General features: G+C 46.1%; 1 protein-coding gene across 2 annotated transcripts; it reads right to left on the bottom strand.

The window, feature by feature from the left end:
* Positions 1 to 901: 901 nt before the first annotated feature.
* On the bottom strand, positions 902 to 27,418 carry pxna (paxillin a). Of its 2 annotated transcripts, XM_030374445.1 has the most exons (11): positions 27,170 to 27,404; positions 13,787 to 13,959; positions 13,522 to 13,607; positions 13,187 to 13,326; positions 12,572 to 12,773; positions 11,877 to 12,021; positions 6,177 to 6,335; positions 5,329 to 5,502; positions 4,436 to 4,517; positions 4,041 to 4,189; positions 902 to 3,677 (listed from the first exon to the last, which is right to left on the bottom strand). In XM_030374445.1, exons 1-11 carry the CDS (start codon positions 27,180 to 27,182, stop codon positions 3,411 to 3,413), a joined length of 1,590 nt encoding a protein of 529 aa, XP_030230305.1. In that variant the 5' UTR covers positions 27,183 to 27,404; the 3' UTR covers positions 902 to 3,410. The 2 variants fall into 2 exon arrangements, with proteins under 2 accessions (XP_030230305.1, XP_030230304.1); XM_030374444.1 differs by lacking the exons at positions 902 to 3,677; positions 4,041 to 4,189; positions 4,436 to 4,517; positions 5,329 to 5,502; positions 6,177 to 6,335 and adding exons at positions 7,983 to 8,597; positions 9,823 to 11,235 and having other exon boundaries at positions 27,170 to 27,418.
* Positions 27,419 to 27,570: the final 152 nt, after the last annotated feature.

Raw genomic sequence — 27,570 nt, forward strand, 5'->3', positions numbered from 1 at the left:
CATTTCCTTGCGTTTCTCTCACAATTCACGAATCTGACCTCGCTTGAATATCACTCAGCTGGTGACATACGAAACCAAGTGCAGATGTTTCACTGTATTATTTCCGGTTTGCCAAAGCTGAAGCACTTCTCTTGGGCAATGAATAACTATTCCAAATATGTCAGTGTTCCGGAGAAGGGTTTGGGAGAACCTGCCGACTGCTTCTCCAACCAGACGCTGACCAGCTTGGAGCTGGTTGTGTACGACGACTCGTGTCTGTCCAACGACACGATGCGTTCATTGACTCGTCTACAGAGTCTTACTGTGGTTTACATGGGTTCACAAGGACATCGATTGAAAACGTGGCTGAGCCACGTCCCTCAATTATCTACCCTTGTTATTAAAGGGGGTCCCCCTTCTCGGGAGTATGGCGGGTCAATTCCCGCAAAGGTGACCAGTCTGACCATGCGTGTAAATCAGTTGACCTCAGCTGACCTGGCAGTCATAGCGTCAAAGGTCCAGGGTCTACTACACCTACATCTAGAACCATGGCCCTCAGACTGCCACACTGGTATGATTTTCAAGCTTTTTCCTAATCTGAAAAGCATTAAACTGCGCATTTGGCAGATTGGAGAAAAAAACTTCCTGGACCTACATCGTTTTCGAAGTATGCAGAGGATCGAGGTTATGGACGATTCCCCTCGCATCGCCGAGATCAGCCGCCAGCTGCAAACGCTTAATGACAAGATCAGGATACTAACGTCATCAGGCCCCAGAGACCCATGGGCTTGTTATCATCATTAAAAGCGATATTATTTTACTCGGGTTTAGTATTACAATAACCCCCAAACATGAATTGCACATTGATCATGTTTTTGGGATTGTAGAACAATAAAAAGGAAAAATACATAACAAAAAAGGCTTACTTACAGAAATAACATTTTATTGTCAATCACATGAAATCAAACACATTGCCAGGCTATGAAATGTTCTCTTTATGAACAGAAAAAGTAATTGTGGCACTTAAAAAGGATACATATCACATTAATTTGTCAATGAACATGGGGGGATTCGAAGCAAAAGCATTGGATCAATAAGGCAATCATAACCCTGATCTTGCCACAGAGATGAGCAGAAATACATTTTCTTAGGGGCATAGTTCAAACATTGAAACTGTTTAATATCACATAGCCCCGGGCTTGTGGTTATATAAGGTAGGCCTATAACAGAACTACATCAAATATATATGGCTCAATATAAAGTATATTACCTAGTGGGGTCTAGGAAATTGTCCAGTAATGGTTTTGCAAGACTATTTGGAAATCAGCATTAGTGCACTAAGCAAATCGTTGTTTTTTTTCTAGAGTTTAACCCATAAAGACTCAACCAGAAGAAACACTGACATTTCCACAGTGTACAAGACATTATATTGGCATACAAAAATTGGCACAATCATTTATATTGTTTTAAAAAAACACCATGTATCGTAATCGTACTAATGTATCTGGATAATAAAGTCTGCATGAACGTCAGTGACAAGTTAAAGATCACCAAATAATGTAATCAAGGTTACATTCAGAGACTGAACATGTAAAAAGCCACTTGTCAAATAAACAGTGAACAATACTCAGGTTGCTTTACTAACGACAACGGACCTGGTATTCCTGTTTACCCATTACAGAGGCAGCTAACCAATACAACATTATAATCAAAGGTTAGCATTCATCTCAAAAGGTGTTAGCCTGTAACCTAAATATTCAGGGCAGGGCCTCTTAAATCCTCTTGAACACTAGCCAATACAAGTGGGTGTTATGTATTAGGCGAGAGCCATCGCTGGTTTATAATTATATGCCCATAGAGCCAGCTCTTTGCATATTCCTGGGAGCCTGGAGAAAAATATATTTATATATTTTAATTCTATCCATGACACAAGTTATTTTCACAACACTATGCATGTCCAAGAGTATTACACATTTTCTTTGATTGTTATAGCAACCGGCAGCAAGTGCTGATGAACCCCCACCCCTCAGCCAGACGGGATCCTGCTCATTGATCCTAGAAATGCAGCATGCCATTCAACACAATGCACAACACATATCACATCTCAAGCTCAGGTTGACGTCATCAAGACAATGACATTCTAACAGTGCTGAGTTTTGTTCATAGTAGTCAAACATAAAACATTAGATAAATTCTGCTTATTCCTAACATCACTGGACACTTTGGTTACAATTTTGGACATATGCAGCAGTAAATCAAAGGATATCTTTTCATATTTTTTTAGATGATTTCAGTTTTTCCATATTGAGCCACTTGGCATATTTGTATCAAAGTTGCACCTAAATTGAAACATTAATAAGCGTACACTTGTATTGACTTATAACAGATTTTGATCTAATTTCGTCATTTATTTGATAGAAAATCGGTCGTAAAATAACACACACACACACACACACACACACACACACAGTTTAAAGGTGCAAGCAATTTAAGTGGGACATTTTGTAAAAGTTCTGATGCCCATTGGTAGAAAATAGCAACAGAGACACAGGGGTGACATGAAAAACAAGGCCTTTAACACTAAAGAGACTAAAGAATATATATAGTTTAGTTCCATAAAAAGACCTGATAGTTTGATCAAACCAAAATCCACCTCGATGGTCTTGGGAGGAAATCTGCAATTGGATGAAAAAAATCTAAAAAAAATAAAATGACCCCAACCAGTGTGTGCATGTTTTTAAACACGTTTCTCTATGTATCACAATATTGCAAATCTCCATCTTATAATTAGAAAAATACATGAATACATTATCTCAACACGCATAGGCAAAGTATCGGTTATGTAAAACCATCTACATGTTTTAGAATTACTGAGGTCAAGCCTGTGGTCCATGCAATTGACAAGCAGCTGTCCCAAACCATCACAAAACCACTTTGAGCTGGTCTGGTCACATGATAAGGGTTCTTGCCCTGGGGAAAGGGTTAAAAAATAACATTTACAAATCATCGCGCTGCGAAAGTATTAATCACTGCATTTGTTGCAACCATACTCAACAAATACATGCATTCAATTAAAAAAAAATCCTTAAAATCTCTCTAGAAAACATCTGCCTTTAGTCAGTGTCGAATGACCACCAAGAATAATCAGGCAAATGACACGGCCCCTCACCAGCTGATGTCGAGGCCGTCCACCATGGCTTCTACTGATGTGATCCCCTATGGAAATAGCCTTTAAAATCATCGACACCTCTCCACTGTATCCCACACACGCATACACGACAAGCACATCAGTGAATACATAGATGGGCACAGACGGTACACATGCAGCAGTTAGAAAACAAGAAACCAATGAATGAACCCACACAGGGGCCTCCTGTGGGTCGCTTTGTGCAAGCCCCTCCCCACCGGGACCTCCACCAACAGGAACAGCTTTAGCTGAAGAGTTTGACGAAGCAGCCCTGGCAGTAGGGCTTGTCGTTCTGCTCCTTGAAGGTGCCCTTGTTCAGCTGCTTCAGGCAGAAGGCACACACAAAGTGTTCGGGGTGGAACTTCTTGGCCATGGCCGTGATGCAGCGGCCGGTGATGGGCTTCTGGCAGCCCGAGCAGAGGGAGCCGCGCCGCTCGTGGTAGTGGCCCTCGCAGTACGGCTGGCCGTCGTGCTCGAAGAAGCTGCCGTTGATGAACGGAGTGAAGCACTCCTGCGGAAGGGTTGGGACAAGGCAGTGGTTAAGCAGTGGGGACTCCCCAGCCCAAAGCCCTACCTGCCTCTGAAGGTTGCAGAATAGGTTGCTTTGGATGAATGGTGTTTGCAAAATGAATTTAAAGTCAACAGAAACAGGAACAGGTGGACATTCTGCTGACTTGACTTTTGAGAAAGGATTTATTTTGTTGATATATATAAATGTAATTGCAGAGACCAGTTCAGGCACTGTACTTGCCTTCTTAGCAGTTTACTACAAGTTATTGCTTGGCCGTTTGGCCCTCATTTAAGACATGTTTTAGACATAACAATAAAGACATATTTGAATAATTTAAAAACATCCGCCCACTGAAGAACTCACCCTGCAGACAAAGCATTCTGGGTGCCAGAGAGAGTTGAGGGCAGAGATGTAGTTCTCCAGGATGGCACGAGCACAGCCTCCGCATTTAGGAGCAAACATGTCAAAGTAGTCCTTCCTGCAGAACGCCTTGCCATCCTTCTCATGGAAACCTGGATGAAAAGGTCACATGTCAACTCCTCTGACCCGCTTTTTAACACTGCTTTAACCTGCGCAAACAATGTCAATCTAAACACACATTTTTGTTCAGATTGATTAAGTGCGCAATCAAAGGCATTCTGGGATTTTAAATTCCTGAACTACTACAGGATTCTGTTTCCATTTTTGTATAAATATAACTTTAAGGTATTAGGTGCCCGCATCCGGAAGTGTAGGCGTCATGGAGGACTGAATTTTACCTTCAGGCCCGAAAAAGGCGCCGCATTGGGCGCAGAAGAAGTGCTCTGGGTGCCAGGTCTTGTCCAAAGCAGTCACTACTTTCTGCAACATCAAAACATCAACATACAACATCAAACATCATAAGCAGCTGTCCCGTCTCCCATATTAACATGTAAACAATATTGTCATCTGCATTTTTTCAACTCAGTACTTGCTGCCCACTGGCCAATACCTAAACTCAAACTGAACCTGTATTAAAATGGGGTTTCTTAACTCCTTCTCACTTCTTCTTTTTCAGTTAAACTATCAATTACGACCAGAAGAGGGCAGGCTAGTTATGGAGAAGCTCTCAGGAGATGTGGGCAGATGCGTGCACTGCTGGCTCATGTTTTCCAGGCCTCAAACCATTCCTCATGTACCTTGAACAACAACAAACACACACAATGTAGGCCTAGATGCCAAAACAATAACGAGTCCAGGAAGAAAAGTCTTTTCTAGGAAATAACTCAAGCTGAAAGCATTTGTTTGTGATCTCTTGTAAGCTAGTGCTAACCTGAGTAGTTAACTGGGGGGTGAGTTACTCTGCATTTAGACTGGGTTGCTGTGCCCGTCTGATATTACTGGAAATATGTGAGAATAATGACTCATGTTGGCTAATCCCTCGAACAAAGTCCAATTGAACTTCCTAACCAAAGTATTTTACACTTGCAAAGTTTAAATAGGAATGAGCTCATAAGTTAGGGAGAAAACAACCATTAATCTCCCAAAATCCCCTTCACTTTTAACAACCAAAATATGTTGATGGTCCATACGTGAGGCAGTTGGATGTTAATATCCATAAATTAGGCAGTTTTATGAATATAAAAATCACATCATAAATGTCCTTCATTGCATGCAAAACCACATCTCTTACGTCAAGTATGGGCCCATTGCAGTAATGGCAGCGCGGGGAGAATAGGTTGTGGTAGTCCTTCTCACAGTAAGGCTGGCCATCTCGCTCAAAGAAGTTTCTAGAGCCGATCTCGTCCTGACAGTGGGTGCACACAAAGTGCTCAGGGTGCCACGTGCGGCCCATAGCCGTCACCACCTGGTGAAGACAAGGACAACATTCAGGTCAACTGTGGTGAGGGAGAGGGTTCAGTGTACAAATCTGTATACACGGAACAGGACTGCAATCTTTGTTTTTATGTGGGGATTACAATTGGAAAGTCAATTTTACATTTCCAAAGACCTCGAAATCCAACTATAGGAGAGGAAATGTTGGCGACTTGAAATTTCCAGGAGCTGTAAATATTACTATCTCTCATTAAAGTTATCCCGTCATTGAGTTTAAATTATTGATTGCACATCGATTGTACATTGATTGTACATCTTATCACTGGGATAAGAAATGATCACAGTGACAAACGTATGGAAAATTTGAGACAATACATTATTCATTCATTATTATTTAGTGGCTTTGGCCTTAACGAATGGTAATCACTCAGGAAATATGCAGGACACAGGCCAACACAGCATATCTTAGTAAACTAGGACAAGTTACTGGAGCACCCTCTGGTGCAAGATTTCCCAAAAACTATCCAACCCCAAAACAGAACACGGACAAATTCATATTTTAATATTCTAAATAACATTATAATAATAATAATATTCTGTGTATTATTGGACCCAAGATACTTAATTGATATACTATGTGTTTGGGTTTATCAGTGGGCTTTTGTCTGCACCTGTATTCATCTGGAGGGGTGTATATCCACCTACCTGGCCTACGATGGGCTTCTTGCAGGCACCACACACCCCCTTGGCCACGGTCTGCACTCCCAGCCTGTTCAGGTCCGACTGCAGGCTGCCCAGCATGTTGTCAAGCTTGTTGGCTTGTTTCGGAGGGCCGGTCGGAGAGCTCTTCCCCTGAGACTGAATCTGAAATATGCGGCACCCAATGAAAAAGTAATAAATCATAATTTTTCTGGTTGGTTTGAGAACCGTTTTAATAGAAATAGAAAAGTGGTTGATTCCATGTGCATTGATTTGAATGCTTTTTTTAAACATATTTGGGGCTAGGTCTTTCCACAGCTCTTCCCTCATCCGTAAAGCCAATAAACTCAAACATGATATAGAAATCGGATCATGTTGGTACTTTGCATATACATCTAAGCAACCAGATTACACATCGTGTTGCATGATTGCCGTGGAACAGAGTCCCCCCGGACAATAGGGACTGGACCATCTTCCTTTAGCGAGAGCTGTTCAATAGCCAAAACTGAGAAAGAAGCTTCTAGTTACAAAGAAGCCATGTCTGAGTCAGGAACTACAAAATATATTGAGCAAACATATATGTCCATCTTCTTTTGGCTTATGGTGAAGGTAAAGCTTCACAATCTACCAAAAAGTCTCATTACGGGGAACCTAGGAATCTCCCTTCTCTCCCGAATCATCCATCTGCCCACACACACACACACACACACACACACACACACACACACACCTGACAGACAGTCAGCGCTTGAAGAAATGCATCTTCAAAAACAAGACCGTTAACCCGGGTACATCTGAATACCTCGCCAAGCTAAAAACAGAACGATTCTACACCGGCATTCTAGAGTGACACCCCGGTCCTTACCCTAATGGGGCCTGTTGACGGAAGTCCTATGGGGGATGCTAAAAACGGTAGCGGTAACCTTGCTGTCATGGGGCGGATTGGGTGTCCAGCTGGGCCTTGGGCTTCACATTCCTGCGCAGGACAGTTAAAGAGCGGCTGGAGCATGGGCGCTACCCCATCCCATCCCAACCCTGTAAAGCCCTCCAAGTCTACCACCTCTCCCCCCTTATCTGATACCATGAGCCCTGGCGCCATTAGAAGTGAGGAGAGGGAGTGGGTGAGGGATCGAGAGGGACCAGATATGCCTAAATGTAGTGTTACATGCACCGTGTAACCTGGACTAAGTGGGGGTCTCACGCAAACACTAGACTACGTGTCGCCACAGCAGGGGGCTACAGAGGAATTGTTGTGATTTATCTCCAGCACAGACAATCAAAAACTGTGGGAGCTGACTTCACACAGAAGGCAGAACCTTTGTTGAATCACAGCGGATTCAGACGAATAAAACCATTCAATAATGAAAAAACATCAAAATCCGACAGAAGAATGAGAGTTTGAAATAGAAAAGGGGTGAACAAAGCAAAGTGGTGGGGGTGGGGGGGAATGTGTGCTTTTGCCGTGCCTGCATCGGTGGGAAGGCAGGGTCGTATTCTGTCTGACAGCTCACGGACACCAAGACCTTGGGGGGCGGAGGGGGCGTGGCCGGCTGGGGCGGGGGGCTGGGTGATGGAGTGGGCGGGGCCGGGGGCGGAGGGGGCGGGGCCGGGGGAGGGGTAGGCTCCCGGGGCGGGGGCGGTGGTGGTGGAGGTGGCGGGGTGGGCTCCCTGGGGGGAGGCGGGGTGGGCGGGGGCGGCGGGAGAGGAGGAGGCGGGGCCTGCTGGACGGGCGCAGGCCTTTTGGGCTGAGGTGGGGGCAGGACTTTTCTCTGTGGGGCGGGGGACACGGGAGGAATGATGATCTGAAGGAGAGAGAGAGAGACAGAGAGAGAGAGAGAGAAACAAAGCAGGATGGAAACAGGAGAGCAACGAGAAAAGAACAGAGCAGAGGAAAAGGACAGGATCAAATATGAACGAAATTTAGAAAGAAATAGAAAAGTGAAAGTGTTAACAAAGCCTTATTTATAGCTTTAATTTGACTCCAAAATTCTTTCTCAAAGTCCAAATGCAGCTGGGTTGGAAAAGCGTAGATTAAACGCACTCTGCTTAGTCATTCTTCGAAGCTCTTATCCCTTAATACGGTGCCAATCACTCGTTGGTACCAGCTCTGTCTTTTAACACCAGTCTGGTTCTATCTACCCGGTCGCTCCCCTCTACCTTATCCACGGTCGGAGCCCCGCCTTCTTCCCGCGTGCGCTGAGGGTTAGACATGACAATGACCCCCTCCGTCATCCAATCATCGGGCTGCTGCTTGCGCCGGCGCTCCGTCTTCCCGATGCCCAGTTTCCCCTGCAGCTCTTGGATGAGCCGGTCCTGAGAGTTGCTCTTGTTGACGAGGACGGCGCCCAGTTTGCGCCGCAGCAGCCCCTCTCGGTACATGGGGTGCACATTGGTGGTCTCTTTGGTGCGGCGAATGACTGCCTTGAGCTGGAGGGTGAATGATACGGCGGTGGGGTGGGGGGTTTGGGGGGTTGCTTTATTTCTCAAAGCACACGTTGAAGTTAAGAAAAAAAATAATAATAATCACACAAGCAGGATGGCTTCAACAAGCACTGGCTCCGGCCGAGTATATTTTGTTTTTCAAAAGCACTTCTTCATCCAGTGCCGCCTTGTTGCAAAAAAAAAATTGGAGCGGGTGAAATGTCTTTTGGCAAGCCATGCTGCACAGCTTCAAATATCAAACCCACTCTACTCATTGATCAGTGCCAAACCAAGTCAGGAGATGCAAACAGTCCACAGAGTGTAGCGCACTTTGAAGCAAACATGCCATCGTCTAGCATCTGAGCCTTTTCTAAAAAACACCTTCTGCGCCATGAGGCAAGGGATCATTGACTAGTTGATGAATGGACACAGTGTACACATCTGTTGTGCAAAGACGGCAAGCCAGGTCCTGATGATGATGACTCAGACAGCTATGTCAACCAGGAGCAAGTGGAGGCGTGCACGGAAAACCTTCAGCAAAGCTTCCCAAACACAAAGCCAGGAAGAGTCGGCCTGTTATTTACCAGCGTGGACGTGTGCCTCCGGGTATGTTGTAGTGTTGTAACGGGGGATGAAGCATTTCATGCACCACACCTCAAAAAAGAAGGGCGGTTACTTTTTATCAAGATGCTTTGCGTGTGTGTATGTGACTTTTGTGTTAAAAAAAGACCTGCTCTGGTGAAATAAGTTTCTGAGGCTGAAAAACGTATCCGTCATCATCATCCGTTGGCCACACATCAATATTAATGATATTTACCCGTCTGTAATACTGTTGAGGGAGACTTTGAAGTAAGGCTTTGGGAAGGGCTTGGCAATAACTCAATAAAAATGTTCCTCTCCTCTCAGTAACATCACATAAATGTATTATGGATCACACCCCCTTGTGTAAATCAATTCTAAAAACTCATGATGAGGACTGCAATTTTGGAACTTAAGAGTTGGTCTGATATCACAATAATTCCCCATGTCCAAAGCGTTATACATTAACATTTATATCCACTATGTAGTAGGGGTTTGTATATAATTTCAAATACAGCCTATCTTTGATGGAGTCAAGCACGTGGCTAGGGTCAAACGTCCTAATAATCAAAGGCCCAGATGGGATCTTAAGAAGGCCATTCCAGCCATGCTTCAGCATCTCATTTCGGGAGCCCCCAGGCGAGAGTCCTACTTGTCCAGATGCGGATAAGCGTTCGACGGCGGAGGGCTGCTGCGAGGGCAGCTCCTGCATGACGTCTGGGGTCCCGGGGCAGGTAGAGGGGGTCATACACTCATCCATCCAGCTGGAGTCGGTCATAGATGTCAAGGTCCCGTCCCGGCTGAGACTGGGGTAAATCCCTTCCTCGTCGTCCCACAGCCTATCCTCGTCTCCTTGCATTGACCCTCCTTGAGTGGAGTACCCTCCGAGGTCGGAGAATCCGTCGTCGAAGCCCCCCCTCGTGTGCATCTCGCCCGGGCCCATAGCCAAGAGTTTGTCCAGGGCGTCGTTCAATAACGGAGCCCGGCACGGCCAGGAGAAGTCCCTGTCCGGAGCGTCTTTATGGGGGGGTGAGATGCTATTGGAGGACACGGCAGGGAGGGTGATGGGGGAGGCCCGGGGACTGCTAGCATGTGGAACCAAGTAGGTTATTTTGGTGACCGTGGCTGGGCTGGGGCACCTATCGGCTGCACTCTGATTCAGCGAGGACGCCAACGGACTACCGATCCGTTGAACCGGGAGCGGACTGGCACACTTTGGGACGGGGTCTAAGGCTGGCGTCAGGCTTTGAGGGACGGTTAGGGGGCTTGAGATCCTAGGTACTGTAAAAGGACTGGAGCACTTTGGAATCGGGCTAGAGAGCCGAGGAACGGTCACCGGACTGGAGCCCCTCGGGATCGCCTCAAGGTTTTTAGGAACGGCCATAGGACTAGGGGTTTTAGCTGAACCAAATACCTTTGGTATCGTTACGGGGCTTGCACATTTGCGAGGCGGAACTGGACTTGCAACCTTCTTGATTTCAAGGGAACTATGAGCTTCAGCTTCTGGACTTTTAGAGAGTAGCACTGGACTGAGGCTCCTGGCAGCCTCTGCCTGACCGCTAGGGTCCCCGGGAGCAGGACCGGCGCTAGGGGTTTGGCCAACAGTGAGTGGACTCGGGCCGCTAGCAACAGGACTAGGGCTCTTGGTCATAGACGGTGACGTTGAGCTTTTAATAGCGGGGGTTTTAGCTGGTGCCACATGAGCAGGTCTCACCTCGCTGGCCTGATTTAGAGACTTTATCGCACTGGAGACCGTTACGCTATGCGGGACTTCGGGGCTAACGTTGCCACAACTGTCTATCTGTTGAGTCTGGGAATACTGAAGGCTTTCGGATGTAGATGTCATAGTAGGCGATGAAGGAGCGTTGCTTATAATGGAGTGATCTTCATCTATATGGAGATCAAACATGAATGGGGTGGAGGAGGGTGATATGTCACAGGTGGGAGAGGGAACGTCCACTTGAGCATCATAGGAGTTTATCGATGGGGTAGGGGCAGTAGGGGGGGAGCCAGCTGGTAATGAGGAATCTGCCCCCTCCAGATTCACAGACAACTGAGAGCCCGACTAAGCCCCCCAAAACAGGTGTGTTTACCAACACAAACAAATAGGACACAGAGGAAAAGACAGAACAGAGGAAAAGGATTGAAAAAGAAAGTGTCAATCGTGAAGGTGTTCCACATGCATGCACAGAAACTAGCACGCTGCCTTCGAAACTTTATCGGCTCTCGATTAGTAGAATTACGAAATAAATACACAACTAATTCCTAATTCTGTAATACCTAATTATACTCCTTTGTGCAAACTAAATTATTAAGATAACTGACCTACAGGTTCTAATTACTTCGTCTGCGTTATCGGCAAGTTAGAGAGAGAAAAACACAAAGCTTACCACAATCTACATTACACCACCTTTTACAAGCAACACAGCCAATGGTTGTGAAATAAGGGAGGGGAACGAAAGCCTTATAAAGATAATGAAATTTCCTCCCAAAAAAATAATGCATCTATATTTGATAATAAAACCAACCATTGGTGCACTGAAACATCATTAAAACTGAATAACCAATTCAAAACAATACCAGACGTGTTCCTCAGCAGTAACCTTCTACTGAGAAATTCATTACATTTCCAAATCAAAATCTATCCAACTCTCCATCCCAACATGAAACCCCGACCCCCCCCCCCCCCCTCTCAACGATACTCACATTGCTTTGGACCTTAAAGTCAGACAGCGACGCCATCAGCTCGTCCAGCTCTCGCGTGGCGGAGGACGCAGACATCCTGGCCTGCTGCTGGGCGGCTGTCTCCGGGCCGTCGGTCGGCTCCTCGGACACCATGAGAGGGGCGGGGCTAACGAGACACATGTGGACACACTGTGGTGAGCCGTAGTATTGGCCCCATGCCTCAAGTCAAGTCACCAAATTGGTTAATGTCAATGTATTAACAACCTCTGCATTTGATTACATATCAATCATCACTCAATGCCAGCCCAGATGTGTGCAATGGAATGCCATCAATAAGCAGGATGATGAAAAACTGATGGGGGATGATGAATCTTTGACGCTCGCATCTCGTGACCTGGCACCTAGAACCTTTTTACTAGGCTTTAGTGACCTAGCAAGTAGAACCTCTGATCCACCCAACATCACCTCTGATCCACCCAACCTTGGATACTAACAGCTAGTGACCCGTCAGCTACATCCAGAACCTTCGATATAGGCATGTACAACCTGTGATCTTCCTTGCATCTTGAACCTTTGAACCAGCGAGCATCCAAAACGTTTGATCAACCAAGCATCTAGAACCTTTGATAATAGCATCTAGAGATCGACACGACGAAACCTGCAGCAGCAGTATGATCATCATCAATCCTCAATCCTCCTCATTATTATTTCCTTACATGGGCATCGGCACAGAGCTTTCCAGCTCATCCAGGAGGCTCTCCACGCTGGGCCGTACGTCCTCTATTCCCCGGGTGGCCAGGCTGCGTTTGGGCTTCTCCAAGACAGCAGGGGGAGGGTTGTTGCTCGTGAGAGGCGACACTCCGTTCTCATGGACATAGTGGTGTATGCTGTTGGACGGCAGCGGGGGTGCGGCGTCCTCTGTGGACAGAAAACCAAACCATGTGGATCATCTGCCTGGGTCCAATGCGTGTTTGGAATGAACAAAGGACGTGTGCATCGCAATGGTGGCCTGATTTCTCAGATGCCTATAGGCCTGCGATGCACACAGTCCAGGGATAAATAGTCTGCTCATGTCCATCATTAGAAGCCCTCGGTTAATTAATATGACCACAAATTGTTGAATTATTTTGACCATTACTTGGGACCAAAGACTGATCTTTTAATTAGCATCAGCTGTACTTTATGAAATATCAAATCATCAAAGCATTGCCAAACCAGATGTGCGCAATGGAATGCTATCAACAAGCTAATCCCGTGCACATGATCCACATATGGAGGATTTAGCGTCAAGACATCAAAGACTGGTGTATATATACAGAAGGTAAATTAACCTTCTGTGGGGAAGCAGGGGCTGTTGTCCTGGACTGCGTTGAGCTCCAGCAGCAGACGGTCCAGCTCGGACAGGTTGCTGCCCAGAGAAGAGTTCATGGCGGCGGTTGAAGATTCACTGTTTTTCTGTTTGTTCGGGAAACTGTTGAGACAATCAACAGAGAATATTTTCGCTCACACTTCGTTTTGTTTATTATATTGTTATTTATATTGAGTCTTTGCGTCTGTCAACTGCTACTGGCTTGTATACCAAGACATCACAGCGGTGCCAAAATAAAGTATATGCCTCAACAAGCGAGTCATTTCCTTGGTTTCTTGGATCACACCGAAGTCCTACCTGTAGACGTGCTCCTCCTCTGTGGGGGCCGGATCGGGACTGCCCCCCTCTGTGGACCAAGTACTCCGTTGGGCAGAGCTGAAAGACTGAGGAGAGCAGCAGGTACATTACTCACAATGTAGGACCACCATCCATATGGCGACCTTACTAAAACAACCTCTACCTACATTCACAGCTGTCAAAAGCAAACGCTAAGACAACAACTGCTATCGTTTAACATCCGGTTTTCCGTCCGGCTCGACGTCTCGTCTTCACACGGACTCACCTGGGTGTCGTCTAGTCCGTTGATGGTCTGGTCAGGTGGACCCGGGGGCGGGGAGACGAGGTCCTGCTGGTGCGACTGACCAATGGGCAGAGAGTAGGCCGGGTCGTCAAGCAGGAAGAGCGGACTCTTGGAGATGTGTGATGTTGTGGACTCCAGGTCCGCCAACAGCGCATCTACGGAAAATAACAGCAAACACACCGATTGTTGTTGATATTTTTCGAGGCTCTCTTTGGTGTTGTGTATACCATCAAAAGAAAGATAGTCGCCAGCGTCTTCCAAAAAGGTCACACAAGAAGAGTGACTTCACTGGAGGGTGGTGGAAGAGTTGAAACCGCCTGAATCATAAGAGGTGTCTGGGCCACTCCTCTGGTTACTCATTGACCCTAGTGGGCCAACAGCAGACACACACACACACACACACACACACCCCCCCTGACTCAGTCATGACTTTCAGTTCGTGTTAAACGCCTGTACCATACACGCAGAGTGCAGGGACACCAAACTGTGATTGTGCAGGTCTAACGAGTAGGTAGGAAGAGACACTTACGACATTACTGTGGATTTAGTGAAGGGCCCAGGCCGTATTACTGTGCCCTGCAGGCCTATTTTAGCTCACTCAACAAGCCCACCAGTGTTCGGTTACTCTGTCAGAATGTCACAAGCCATAAAACAATAAAGCACCCAAATTAAGTATCGACAAACGTCAAAGCAATGCGGCGCTAGAGCAATTTAGGTACCATTTATGACCTCCTGACAGTCTCACAAAGTAGACGCACACACAATGTTTAACACTACAACCTTTTCTGAGAGGTGTATTGTAAAACCGAATTAGTGCGTACGTCTCTCGCAAGCACAACACATCATTTCAAAGTTGTATCTTCAATGAGAAAGAGCCATAAAGAAGATATGCCAACTTCCCAAGCACAACATTTGTTTACTTTTCTACGTCAACTTATTAAGAATTTGAACCAACCCAACCATGAAAAAAAAGTCTAGGTACAGTACTTTTAACTCACACATACAAAGACACACTCCGAACTTCAAAGAGCACTGAGATGGAGCGAGGGAGAGAGAGAGAGGGCAGCAGATTTTAAAGATTTGAAGATGAAACGTACCTTAGGAAAAGACCAGAGCTCGGCTACCCACACATACCCACACAGGAGAGATAAGGAGAAGGAAGAAGGGCAGCCCACAGTGACTCCCTGCCAGGCCGGAACTGCCTTTCTTAGCTCTACCGGCCTCAGCAGTGGGGCGTGAGGCACAGGGAGGGGAGAGGTGAGACCAGGGAGAGGGAGTTGGGCAGAGGGGAACAGGGCTTGGGTTATGTTTACCTGCTGCTACGCCTCCTCCCACTGCTATGCTGGCACAAGCCTGTCAGCCTGAAACCCTAGGTGGAGTTATGCTTCACCACACACACACACACACACACACACACACACACACACACACACACACACACACACACACACACACACACACACACACACACACACACACACACACACACACACACACACACACACACACACAAAACATTCCCTAAGGCTACGCCACGCAACACAGCCAATGGTTGTGAAACAAGGGAGGGGAACGAACAGACTTAACAGGAGTTCTTATCAACCGGTTCAAACACAAGAAGGGAGTGGAAGGACTAGGCTAGAACCAGTATCAATAATAAATAGATAACCAGCTGCCCTTTCATACTCAAATCCCATGCAGGCTTTCAGTAAAATTGACCACGTCTTTCATATTTCATTATCAACTCCATCCGGTTTGAATTGAGGATATTCGTATCCAAGATGAACCTTAGGTCACTGGAAATATTCTGCATATTTAGCGCAAAATAATAATAGTGAACATCTTGACCTGACGACAGCATCACTAAGGGGCAACGCTCACTCGTCACCAGACAGAGAGGAGACGGGGCAGAGCTCGATCAACACCGGATCCTTTTGGCCACACTCAGCCTGACCGTGGCTAGCATGCCAGCGACCAGGCAGGGTTCCACAGAGGAGGCCTCCTACTCCACATGGACACAACGGACCAGACACATTCCATTATGATTCATTGCTGCCCACTGTTTACACTTTTGCAGCCAAGTAACAGGGTTTGGGCTCACGTGATGCAGTGGCACGCGTGTGTGTGTGTGTGCGTGTGCGCGTGCGTGTGTGTGTGTGGTCACTGGGGGTCCCTGTACAAAAGCACACAGAAAGATCAGACATTGCCAGTGCTTAAGAGTTTGTAGTTAAATATTCCACACAAGATTGTTTTGGATCGATGCAGACCGCATTTTACCACCTCAGGGGATCAATCACAACGTGACCCAATCCATTGGTCTCATATCATTAGTGATCTCAAGGCCATAGAAAAGATATTTTGTTCTAAAGCAAAACAATGGCATGCTCCAACAAAAATAATGAGTTTGAGGCATCATCATTTAGGAAGGAGAGATGTAGCAAGATAGCCATACTGCGGCTGGTGCATCCACGAGTGTAAGGCTCTATAATGTGCACAGAGCGTGTGATGACTGGTGTGTGGGTTGTGCTGCAGACACCCCATGCCTGGGGGAACATGCCATAGCACGGTCCACAAGTACAAGACATCTGGAGCCAGCCGCAGTCAGGCCCCAACAGGAAGAGACGGGCTGCAAACCAAACCAACCTGAGAGATAAAAGCCCTGGGACGAGAATAACTTCATGTATACTGTTGGAGATTTCCTAAATTAGAGAGGGGCGCTTATCTTGTGACTTAAAAGATGCAGAAGATATTCAAGGTTTATAAATCTCCAACTTTGAAAGTCTTAAATAACAAAAAAAAGGAAAACCTGGTCGCTCTCTCTTTGTATAGGGAGGAAGAAGCCTTTGACGGTAACCAATTATCTTCAGGCTTGGAAGCGCTGTGCTATACGAGACGGGCCTCAGAGACAGATCTTCGCTGCTCAAAAAGGGTGAAATCCCAGTGGTGCAATCCTTCCTATTGAAGAGGAAATGTGTGAACCGCAACCATGAAGCACAGCTACTAGTTCTCCCAGACACACTGTGCGTTATGCACCCTTAATCCACAAAATCCTCTGAAGCGGGCAAGGTTCAAACTATTTATTTTGCATTCACACTCATTTCAGCCGGTGCCAAAGTTTTCCTGTTAGACAGTCGTCCCCTGTCAGAAACTCAAAGCGCTGTCGAGTTCAGAGCGCTCTGGCAATACGCACCGCAGTCTAAGCATACATACATATGGGACAGCAGAGAAGACACGCAGATTAATAAGCACAGAGGAGTGTGTGGGGGAAGAGATGGATGGGTAAAAAAGAAAAAAGGGAAGTATGCACATGGTGCAGGCGAGTCCCCAAGTGTCTGAAATATATGGGTCGACATAGATTAAGGAGAAGCTCCTTCTCCCAGATGAATGGTGAGCCTTTTAATTACACAAGCACTGCCCTCCGCGGTGCTCATCAGAGAGAGCGAGAGAGAGACAGAGAGCGTGAGAGAGTGTGGGAAGCAAAAATATATAAAAAAAAATGGATAGGTTTTGAAGGATGTTCGGTGAAATGGTTGAGGACGAAAAAGGTAAAAGCATCTACCGGGATCGATATTCATATGATGCACTGATGTGTGCTGTGAACTGCGGGGGCCAAAAAAAAGTGTATACATGCAGTCATTTTGCGGTTGACGGCCATTTCTAAAAAAGGGGATCATGTGGCGAGAAGCGGCTTCTTCATCATGCATCATTTCCAGAGCAGACTTCTGTGCAGAATAACATAGACTCATACATGAAAAACAGGAACCGATGATAGTACAGGGATTTTCGGACTGCGCGGATGATACCATCTAAAGGCCCCTCCACAGAGCCCGTAGTTTCCATTATCTCTGGCGGGATATCCTGCCTGCCCGTCTCCTCACTTTATGACGTTTCCTGAGTTGCTCACTAACACTGCTGACCAGCAGACGGTGGGGTGCAGAGTGAATCAACAACAACGCCGTCCTCCTCTCGCATCAGCTGCCAAGAGCCGAGCGGTCGCACTTCGTTTCTGGGAACACACCACGAGCAAGACCACAGATATACTATTGATCTGCGTTGAAGGCATCTCCAGTGGGAATCACAGCCTTTCATATCCTGCAGGTGGAGATGTTGCAGCATTTCAGGTTTATGGCAGACCGTGAGGGAAGCTTTCGTATGCTCCGTTATCACACACGGTAAATGTCATAGCAGCTCAATGAAAAGCCCATCATCGTACGCCGTGCTTAATGTCGAACAGAAGCCAAACACAAACGTTCAATTAAAAACCAAATGCCATCCGTGAGCCCCAAGCTACCTTCCTTGTTTATTCGTCTACTCCTTCATTCCTTTACCGTCTACCCTTCCATCCACCCTTTACCGTCTACCCTTCCTTCCTTCCTTCCTTCCATCCACCCTTTACCGTCTACCCTTCCTTCGTTCCATCCTTTGCTTTACCGTCTAAGCTTCCTTCCATCCTTTGCTATAACATCTGTCCTTTCCTACCTTCCCCCCTTCCTTACTGTAGTTCCTTCCTTTAATCAAGATGAACATGGCAGACTCAAATTCCTGACATGCCTCAACCTGGAAACACATCTATAATATATGAAGAAATACAAATTAATAAGAGGTGCACCACACACACACACACACACACACACACACACACACACACACACACACACACACACACACACACACACACACACACACACACACACACACACACACACACACACACACACACACACACACACACACACACACAATAGGCCAGGTGAAAGAAGAGCCAAAGGCGCCATTTATTGGAGGAGCTCTGTTCAGTTCCCACACAACAAACTGACGTGATCCAATATGGACTCTTCTCCTGTAATGGACAAACATTTTGGCCAGCACAGCTGTTGGATAGAAACAGGAGGAGTGCATCAACTAGGTGCGCAGGCAATCTAAATGACACATTGTCATTTCTGGTATAACATATTCTGGTATAACAATATTGTGGGAGGGCTAGCCAGTGAGTGACCCTGACAGAGCGTGATGGATGGCCGCGGAACCAAGCCTCAGGAAATACTCAAATCAGCACACACACACGCACGCACACGCACGCACACACACACACAAATTGCAAGGCTAATTCACCAATGTGTGTTCGCCTGAACCTCTCGTTTCCTTTTTAGTTTTCCAAGGGGCTTTATCAACAAACGTTGATTTCCACTAGAGAGAATGGGATCAACCTACATCCAATCCCAGAAACAAACCGTGTGACACCACCCCTGCTGCCATCCTCGTTGCATACAGAAGACAACTATTTACAACTATGTATGTTCTACTACTAAACATACAGTATGTCCTACTTCAACAAACACACCAACAGACAGGGCTCTCCACTTCGAGGCTACCCGTCAGAAGGTCAGAGCTTGTTCAGTGTGCTCCAGTGGCTCCAGCTGTTTCAGAAACACTCATGCAACACCTCACGCCTGGTCTAGCAAAGAACTGACTCCATCATAGACTCCCCATAGCAACACACACACACACACACACACACACACACACACACACACACACACACACACACACACACACACACACACACACACACACACACACACACACACACACACACACACACACACACACACACACGACACACACGACACACAGGTGCCCTGTGTACTTAACTTAGGCCAGACATTCCAAGGATACGCTGAAATCTTCCAGCCTTCTATTAATACCACGGTTACCCTGACCCTGTGCTCGCACACATAGGGTATTAGGAGGATGATGTATAGACTATAGGTCTGATGACTGTAGGAGAGCCAAGACCACCCAGCAGGCTTGGAGTGTCTGGCAGGGCTGTTGGGTATGCAATGGTCACTATTGTGTTGTCCATACATAAAGCGAGCTTGGATCAATAAGAAGCTCTATGGACGCCATTAATATGGAAATGTTTCCACTTCTCTGGCTTATGAAACAGCAAAGCAAGATGAATGCACATAGGGCAACTGTATTCCACTCTTCTGTTTCCCAATTAAGCCTGCATGATAAATCGTTATAAATCCGTTTTTTTTATTTTTAAGCCTTCATTTACAGGTGTGTGGAGTTGGTTCAGAAGCTATAAAAGGTCAGCAATTAAAGACAATGTGCTGCTAGATGTACAAAATAGATCAATCCGTTTTTGATACTGCACTTTAATCAGTTATAAAGGGCCATATGAAACGCAACGTGCTAGAGGTGCCAAACAACTATGTTTGGCACTGCCTTTTTTTTTTTTTTTTTCATGGTTCATGTTTGCAATAAAAATTACATTTCGTTAGAAAAAAATCGTGGCAGAGAATCGTGATATCATTTCTAAGCTAAAAAGATCGTGATTCATATTCAAAAGAGTATGCGCTCAACTAGTTCTGCGTACGCTCGAGTTAGTTCAGGACCGTCAGCCTCCATAACTATCTAGTTCTTTGATATCTTACTGGATCTGCAATGAACGGACTGATGGAGACCCAGAGAGGGGATAATATCTTGTCCTTGGCATTGGTGGCTGTCCATGATAACCAATCACAGAGAGCCAACCTCCAGCCAAGGGGAACGTTCAGGGCCCCTCCAATGAATTGACCAATCAGAGTAACACAACCTTAATGAAAGCTACTCAATAAAAGCCATTTGTGCTGCAGGAACCTTTTATGACCCGGACCTTAAATCAGGGACCCAGTGGCTGCCCATCACAGCAACTGTCTCCGGGCAACTCATGCATTTACTGCTGCCTGCATCAATTTGTACAAACATAATCTCTTTACAACAACCTCCTGGCCCGGTGTCTAATACATGTACACCAACAGATATGGTTTCATGGTCTTTGTAAATCCGACTACAATTGTGTTGGTCCGGATTGAAGATTAATCTGTTTTAGTTTGGTCAAATACTGCATGTAAACAATGAGAGACAACAATTTGAGAGGCCTGTACATATCTCAAAGACAAACTTGTCTATGTTCTTTACCACATACACCACCCTCCCCCCGGCTATTCACCACTATTTGAATTGCACATCAGTTTGTTAAACGGCTTAGCGAAACAGAGGTAACACTTAGCCCAGGGGCTTTCCTCCTGTGGTTATCTCATGCTGCATCCAACGCCTTGGTTTCAAAGAAAACAATAACCACATTCAACTGTAGCAAAGTGCAAACTTCCGCATTAAGCATCATTTGTTAAAGGTGTTGGGGTAATGATACACACAGAGGCTTATTTTGAGGTTTCCCGGTATCATGGCATGGCATACGTTTATAAAAAAATCCTTTTCATCATGCGCCTTGGTAGCAATACAAAAAAAGCATATGAAAACATTTAGAAACTGAATTGATCCCTTAGTAAAACATGTGGAAATTGAGTAAATCCAGTGTATGGCGGGTAATGCTGGTTCTCTAGCCTTGGGCCCACTCACTGTGGGTCAACGTGGGTCACAGGACCAGAGACAAGCTGGTCTTTGTCCCCCTCTGGCAGGGAGATAACAGAGGATGGATGGAGGAGAAGGAGGGTGAGGAGGTGGAGGAGGAGAAGTTGTGGGGGCCTGGAACGCAGCACACTGCATTCCGCCAGCCAAATCACTGATGAAAAACCACCAGGGCTGCTCTAGCATGAGAGGGAATGTGTGTGCGATGCGTGTGTAACCCTGAATCATTAGCATGGAGCAGAGGATTGATCTGGAGCTAGCATCGCTTATGATGTCTTGGAGCCCAAGCTGTTTGAATCCAGAATCATCTTTAATGAGTTACTCACTGAATGGGAGCCCAGATGTCAATGTGTGACAGACACACACACACACACTAATTAAAAGGGCTTCATTGTGTCAAGGCACATTGTTTTATAACCCCAGTGGGTCGATAACTTGATAAAAGAGGGCCTGTTACTCCCCATTAATGCCTCTACCAAAGCAAACGGACAGGCGAGTTGGCCCTGACCCATCCGGCCTCCACGCTGCCCTGTGATGTCAGCCTCACAAAAGGCCTGAAAAAACATCCTCCAGCAACTCTGGAGTCAAAGCAGGAAGGCATTGGCAATGGATCTGAGAACATCGCAGGCAAAGCAAAAGCAAATCCGATACAGGAAGTGAACGATGCACTTGGTTCCATCAGTGATATAAAAACACCATGACAGCAAGGGACTATGATTTCAACACTGGACACTGAACCACGGGATTATGGGTTATGCATGTTTTGCCATTTCAGCCAGCCCCCTCCAGAGATCCAGCACCTAGCCGCGCTGCCGTCTACACCCGTTTCTGTTTTGTGCCTGGCCACATGGGCCAACTGCATATTATCAAACGAGCTGTCAATCAACGTCAAATGAAGCACCACGATAAGAATCCCTGCACAGTGAGGAATTCAGGCTGGGGAACTCGATCCGTCAACAAAACGGCTGGACGTTGAAAGGTCGAAAGCTAATTTTGCCCATGCATCCAAATATGACCCATCTTTTTATTATGAAGAGGAAAACAGGTCCTTGGTTCCAGTGCTTTTGTGACATTTAAGGCCATTGTGATACAGGAAATGGATGCGTATATGCAATGGCCTAATAAGCCACTTCTCTGCGGATAGATCAACCACTCATGGATGAAGCTGGGTGGTTGTTGGAACTACAATGATCATAACATTCAAATGACCATCAGGTTTAATTACAGCAGTGTGTTATGTGAACTATCGGACAGGGCGATATATTGGATTAGAGAGTGTGTGAGTGTGTGTCAATATATTTTTATTTTTTCATAATGGTCAGGGTTTTACAATGTTGACTTTACAACACTATATTCCAATGACATTTTATCTAATGCAAGCCCATATCTGATGCAATAGTTACAATCAAAGCTTGAAAATACATTGAATGGAATGGGCATACAAGATCGAATACGGAAACAAACGTTATTCGAATGCCGCTTGATTGAACTTCTCCCATACCCAGGATATGTAAGGACTTTTGGTAACAAAACCAGCCGACGTACATTATTCCAATAAAGGATAAGTTTATAGGTTCCCTCAATGGTTAGATATTACTTTCATCTATAAAGTTTTTATCAGCTGGAATCAATATTCCTCAGTATTTCTTTGAGATTTTGTTTTGCATCGTCAAGGAAACATCTGGTCGATAGTTATTTTTGACCACTGTTGATAATGTTGGACTGAAGCACATTGCTTGGGAAAAGATAAGGGCAGAGGTGTCACGTTATTGAAAAATAACAGATCCAATATACAAAGGCTGCACCATCTGCAAGGCCTATTCCAAGAAATGCCTTGCTGCTATCGAAAGCCATATTGTTAAATGTCATGGTCCTTCGTCCCAAACTAAAAGAGAATATGCAGTCCGTCTCAACAGTCCTCAGCTACCTATCTTTTGAGTGAGTCACTGACAACTCACTGTTGCCTGTGTCCTAGTAGCCAGGCAAACAACAGACTGACTGTAAAGGAACACAGTTTCCAGCTGCTGATTTGCCTTCAAAATAAGGGAAGTCATCTCTTGATGAGGAAGAAAACATGAGTGTTGCTACTACCTGATGAGACAGCAGCAGCTGTGGAAATTCATATCCGGATCTCTATTGTGGCACCTAACTATCTGGTTTCAATGTTGTCAAGAACTTCTGTTTTTTCAGTTGTTTTTCGGTTTCTCCACTGCTGAATAATTCAAATGAGTAGTACCATTAGTACCATTAGTGCACATCTTAACAAAGGAGGCATAAACAATGTGCCCTGACCTAGGTGGTGGCAGGGCCGTGTTCTGCTTGCTTTGAGCTCAATTGTCCAACAAAAATACAGTAACAAATCACGTTTTATTTTCAAATTCCAGCCTCATTTTTTCATCATTATTAATCTTGGTAGGACCGGGGGTTGTGTTTTCATGACATCCCGACTACAACAGCAGCCCAGCGGCTGGAGAGGGATACATCAGCACGTCATTATGAACACATACACTCAACTGTGTTCAGCCGTGGCGGCGCTAGATACAATGCTTTACATTGTAGCGATGCGGGAATTGTTGGCTATGCAGTCTTGGATGCTACTGGTCAATACGGTTGTTGGCTGAGTGCAAAGCTGTGGCTGCTTAGTCAGCGTCCCCTTCAGAGAACAAACCGTCCACACCAGCAGACTGAGAGCTGGAGGAGCATGCATAACATGGCCGTTCGTGCGTGCGTGTGTTGTACCATATGTTTCAAATGGCCAACATCATGTTCTGACGCTAAACATGGACAGATGGAGAGACGAAAGACTGGAGGATAGATGACTCTTGCAGGATTACTTATTGATTAATGTATCTATAGGCAAATATGATTACAGTAACTTCTAGCATATAAATGTGGAAATAAATGTTTATGATACAATTACATCACAGCATCCATGGTATATTTGTTAATAAATAGTCTTCTGAGAGTCTGGCATGTTGCATGGTGCATGCTATAAAGAGGGAGAGAGCTCTGAAGATGCTGATAATAATGTAGAGCATCATCGAGTGAGAGGCCGGCAGACATAGCGGGAGGGCGGGGGGGGGGGGGGAATCTCATCTCTGAATCTTTACCATCCGCTGCGAGAGCATAGCCAGATGCAATATGACAACCTGGTCCATCCTCTCCTCAACATACATACACACTACGTGATGCCCATAACAGATGGAATACTTTGCCGGTTGTGCATCTCGTGGTATACGATCAAACAGCATTCTTAGTCAAGTGTGCGTGTCAAGTATCATTAGCGCTTTACATTTTGTACTGTTTCAATATACTCCCCGTATTAAATAACTCAGGAGGGTTTGCATGTTGGCCCAAATCAGGTCTCAGTTCTGCTGCACTAATGAAGCGATCACCGCCCCCCCCACCGCTCAGCTCACACTCGATGAGTGACACTTCAAACAAAGCCACTTCAGCGGCCCCGCTAAACAAGGCCAAGGGCTCTGAGAGATCACTTCAGACCGCTGACGAGGCTACTTAAGTCAACACACAATGGACTGCCTTCCAAGTGGGGCGGGGAGGTGATCCGGCGGAGAGGGTGGAGAACTGCAGTGGTACATGAGAAGATTCAAAGAGAGCTGTGTGTGTGTGTGTGTGTGTGTGTGTGTGTGTGTGTGTGTGTGTGTGTGTGTGTGTGTGTGTGTGTGTGTGTGTGTGTGTGTGTGTGTGTGTGTGTGTGTGTGTGTGTGTGTGTGTGTGTGTGTGCGACTATTTTGACATGCATGTCTGGTTGGTGCAGAACCAGAGCAGTTGAAGGAGGAGCTGTGGACATGGCGGAGGGGCTGTGTGTGTGCGTGTGTCTCCGTCTGTGTGTGTGTGTGTGCCTGCGTCTGTTTGCGTGCGTCAAGTCACAACAACAACGACAACCAACTCTATAGGGTACATCTGGCGGCGGCTAATGAAAGCCGTATGTCATAACAGAGCGCTCTGGCCGTACGCAGGGCTCAGATAATCAGCCGTGCAGCCTACCCTGCACCGCTCCCAGCTGCCGATAGATCACAGCCTCGGACTCCCATGTGGCTCACCACAGGAATGGAGAAGGAGTGGGAGAGAGGGAGGGGAGGAAGAGGGTGAGGCAGAGCTGGTGGTGGAGGAGGAAGGATGGAGGAGTGTGACCGAGGCTCGACAAGCCCTGCATGTGGATGGGATGGAGTCGTGACACCTACCCATCACCAGACCATTACCATACCAACATATATTCTTAAAAAATACATTAATATTCCGGTCAGTCAGTCGACCATCTGGAGGAACGAACTGACTCTCTCAGAGCGAGAGCGTGAGAGAGAGACCAATGGGAAGTTCCCAGGTGCTGCTCGCTCAGCCCTGGAGACCTGAGGACCCAGAGTCAAGCCACTATAAATACCCACAAGCTTGGCCTGATGTGAGGAGCCTCCCAATGCTCCCTCACTTCAAACACCCATGGCTCCTCCCCCCCACGTCTTCCTCTATGTCCTTCCAGAGCAGGCCACATTCTCTCCCAGCTACCTGACATTCCAAAAGTACAGACAAGCATGTCCTTGTTGGGGAAAACCCAAACAAACACATTTTCACAAGTCTCTAAATCTTGCGATTTGGTGTGTGTGTGTGTGTGTGTGTGTGTGTGTGTGTGTGTGTGTGTGTGTGTGTGTGTGTGTGTGTGTGTGTGTGTGTGTGTGTGTGTGTGTGTGTGTGTGTGTGTGTGTGTGTGTGTGTGTCACCCCCCCTACATTGAAATTACACTAGGTTGAGCAAGTCTTATTTTAGGAGGCTACTTTAAGGGAAGCCCTTTGCCCATGTAAGCTGAGAAAGGTCCTTAAATATTCACTGCATATAGAATGACCAATATTCCTGGCCAAGTCTCTGGCGCTTACACCAGCAAGAAGTTCAAAAACGCAGCCCTCACCAGGGAATGAGCACGACAATAAAATAATGAAATGAGAAAGAGAAAAATATGAATGTTTCGTTAACAATTAATCAGGCTCCATTTTGGTGATGATTGGTCAACCTGTTCTTTCTGTGTAAAGGTTCCCTCCCTGCACTCTAAAGTGAGTCAGTACTCTTACCAAACAAGCCTTCAATTTAAATGCTACATAAACAAACACAGCCGTTCTCCGTCAGATAATACATCCACCCACTGGGGAAGTGAAAATGAAGCGGTATGTGAATTTACATTCTAAGGTCAGCTGAGACCAGGCCCACTCAAAGGTTCCATTTGGCTGACTGATAATGGCTTACCGATGTAACATTTCAGCATCTGGACGGGATTTCTTTGATTTGTGTGGCAAGGCTGCATGAAGGTCCGCTGCCTATTTGAAGTTGCTTTTAAGACTTTTAAGTAGCCTCAGTTCTGCAGGTACATGTCATTTAATGCGTCAACCAAATGAAGAATGTATCTGTCGGGTTGGGCAATAGGTAAATCAGGGGAAAGAGTAAAACATGTTGTCCTACTTGTGTAGAGTCGGTGAATATGTTGTATATCTATCACACACACACACACACACACACACACACACACACACACACACACACACACACACACACACACACACACACACACACACACACACACACACACACACACACACACACACGATCGCCTAGTCGACACAAGGTTAAAATCGACACTATGCAGAGGCAACAGAACACACCAGCACATAACATCGATTATGTACATCTGTGTAGAACTCATAATCGCTCCAAGCAACCCTGCTGTTGTTTTAATTAGCCTTGTGCTGGTTGTCGCCTAATGCTCCTGCACAGTCCCACGTTGTGCTTAACCCATGGTCCCCTCGATCAGTTCACTTAACGCAACACTGAGCTCACAGTAGAAGCCAGAGAAAGAGTACCATGTCAACATAGCATGACCGTGTTGATGTTTTAGCAGAACAACCCCATTGATAGTTGTAGCATTATTATGTCAAGCGGGCTTACCTAAATCATCCATGGTATCCGGAAATCGTGCCAAAAGCCCGTCCAGCAGAAACGGCTTGCGTGCTGATGTGACTCACAGCTGCAGGGCAACTAAAGACACGTTTCTTTAGCTGAGGTTACCGAAATCCCAGCTTTCCCCCCAACTGCCTGCTGTTAAGTTTTCAAGTTCCCAGCTCAATAAGCGTGAGACAGATCGGTCACAGACACAAAGCTCGCCCCCATCTGGACCCTCCAACAAGTGAACACAACCAGTTGTCCGGTTCGGTATCTAGGGACTAGACGACATCTAGCGGCCGGACGACGTCAGGCTGGGTGGACACGACAGAGTGGACTAGAATAATGGAATAGAGGAGAAACTGCTCTGCCGTTATGCGTTGGAAAAATCATACCACGTATAGATG

The sequence above is a fragment of the Gadus morhua genome, chromosome 13 (assembly GCF_902167405.1).
Source record: "Gadus morhua chromosome 13, gadMor3.0, whole genome shotgun sequence".
Classification (NCBI taxonomy): Eukaryota; Metazoa; Chordata; class Actinopteri; order Gadiformes; family Gadidae; genus Gadus; species Gadus morhua.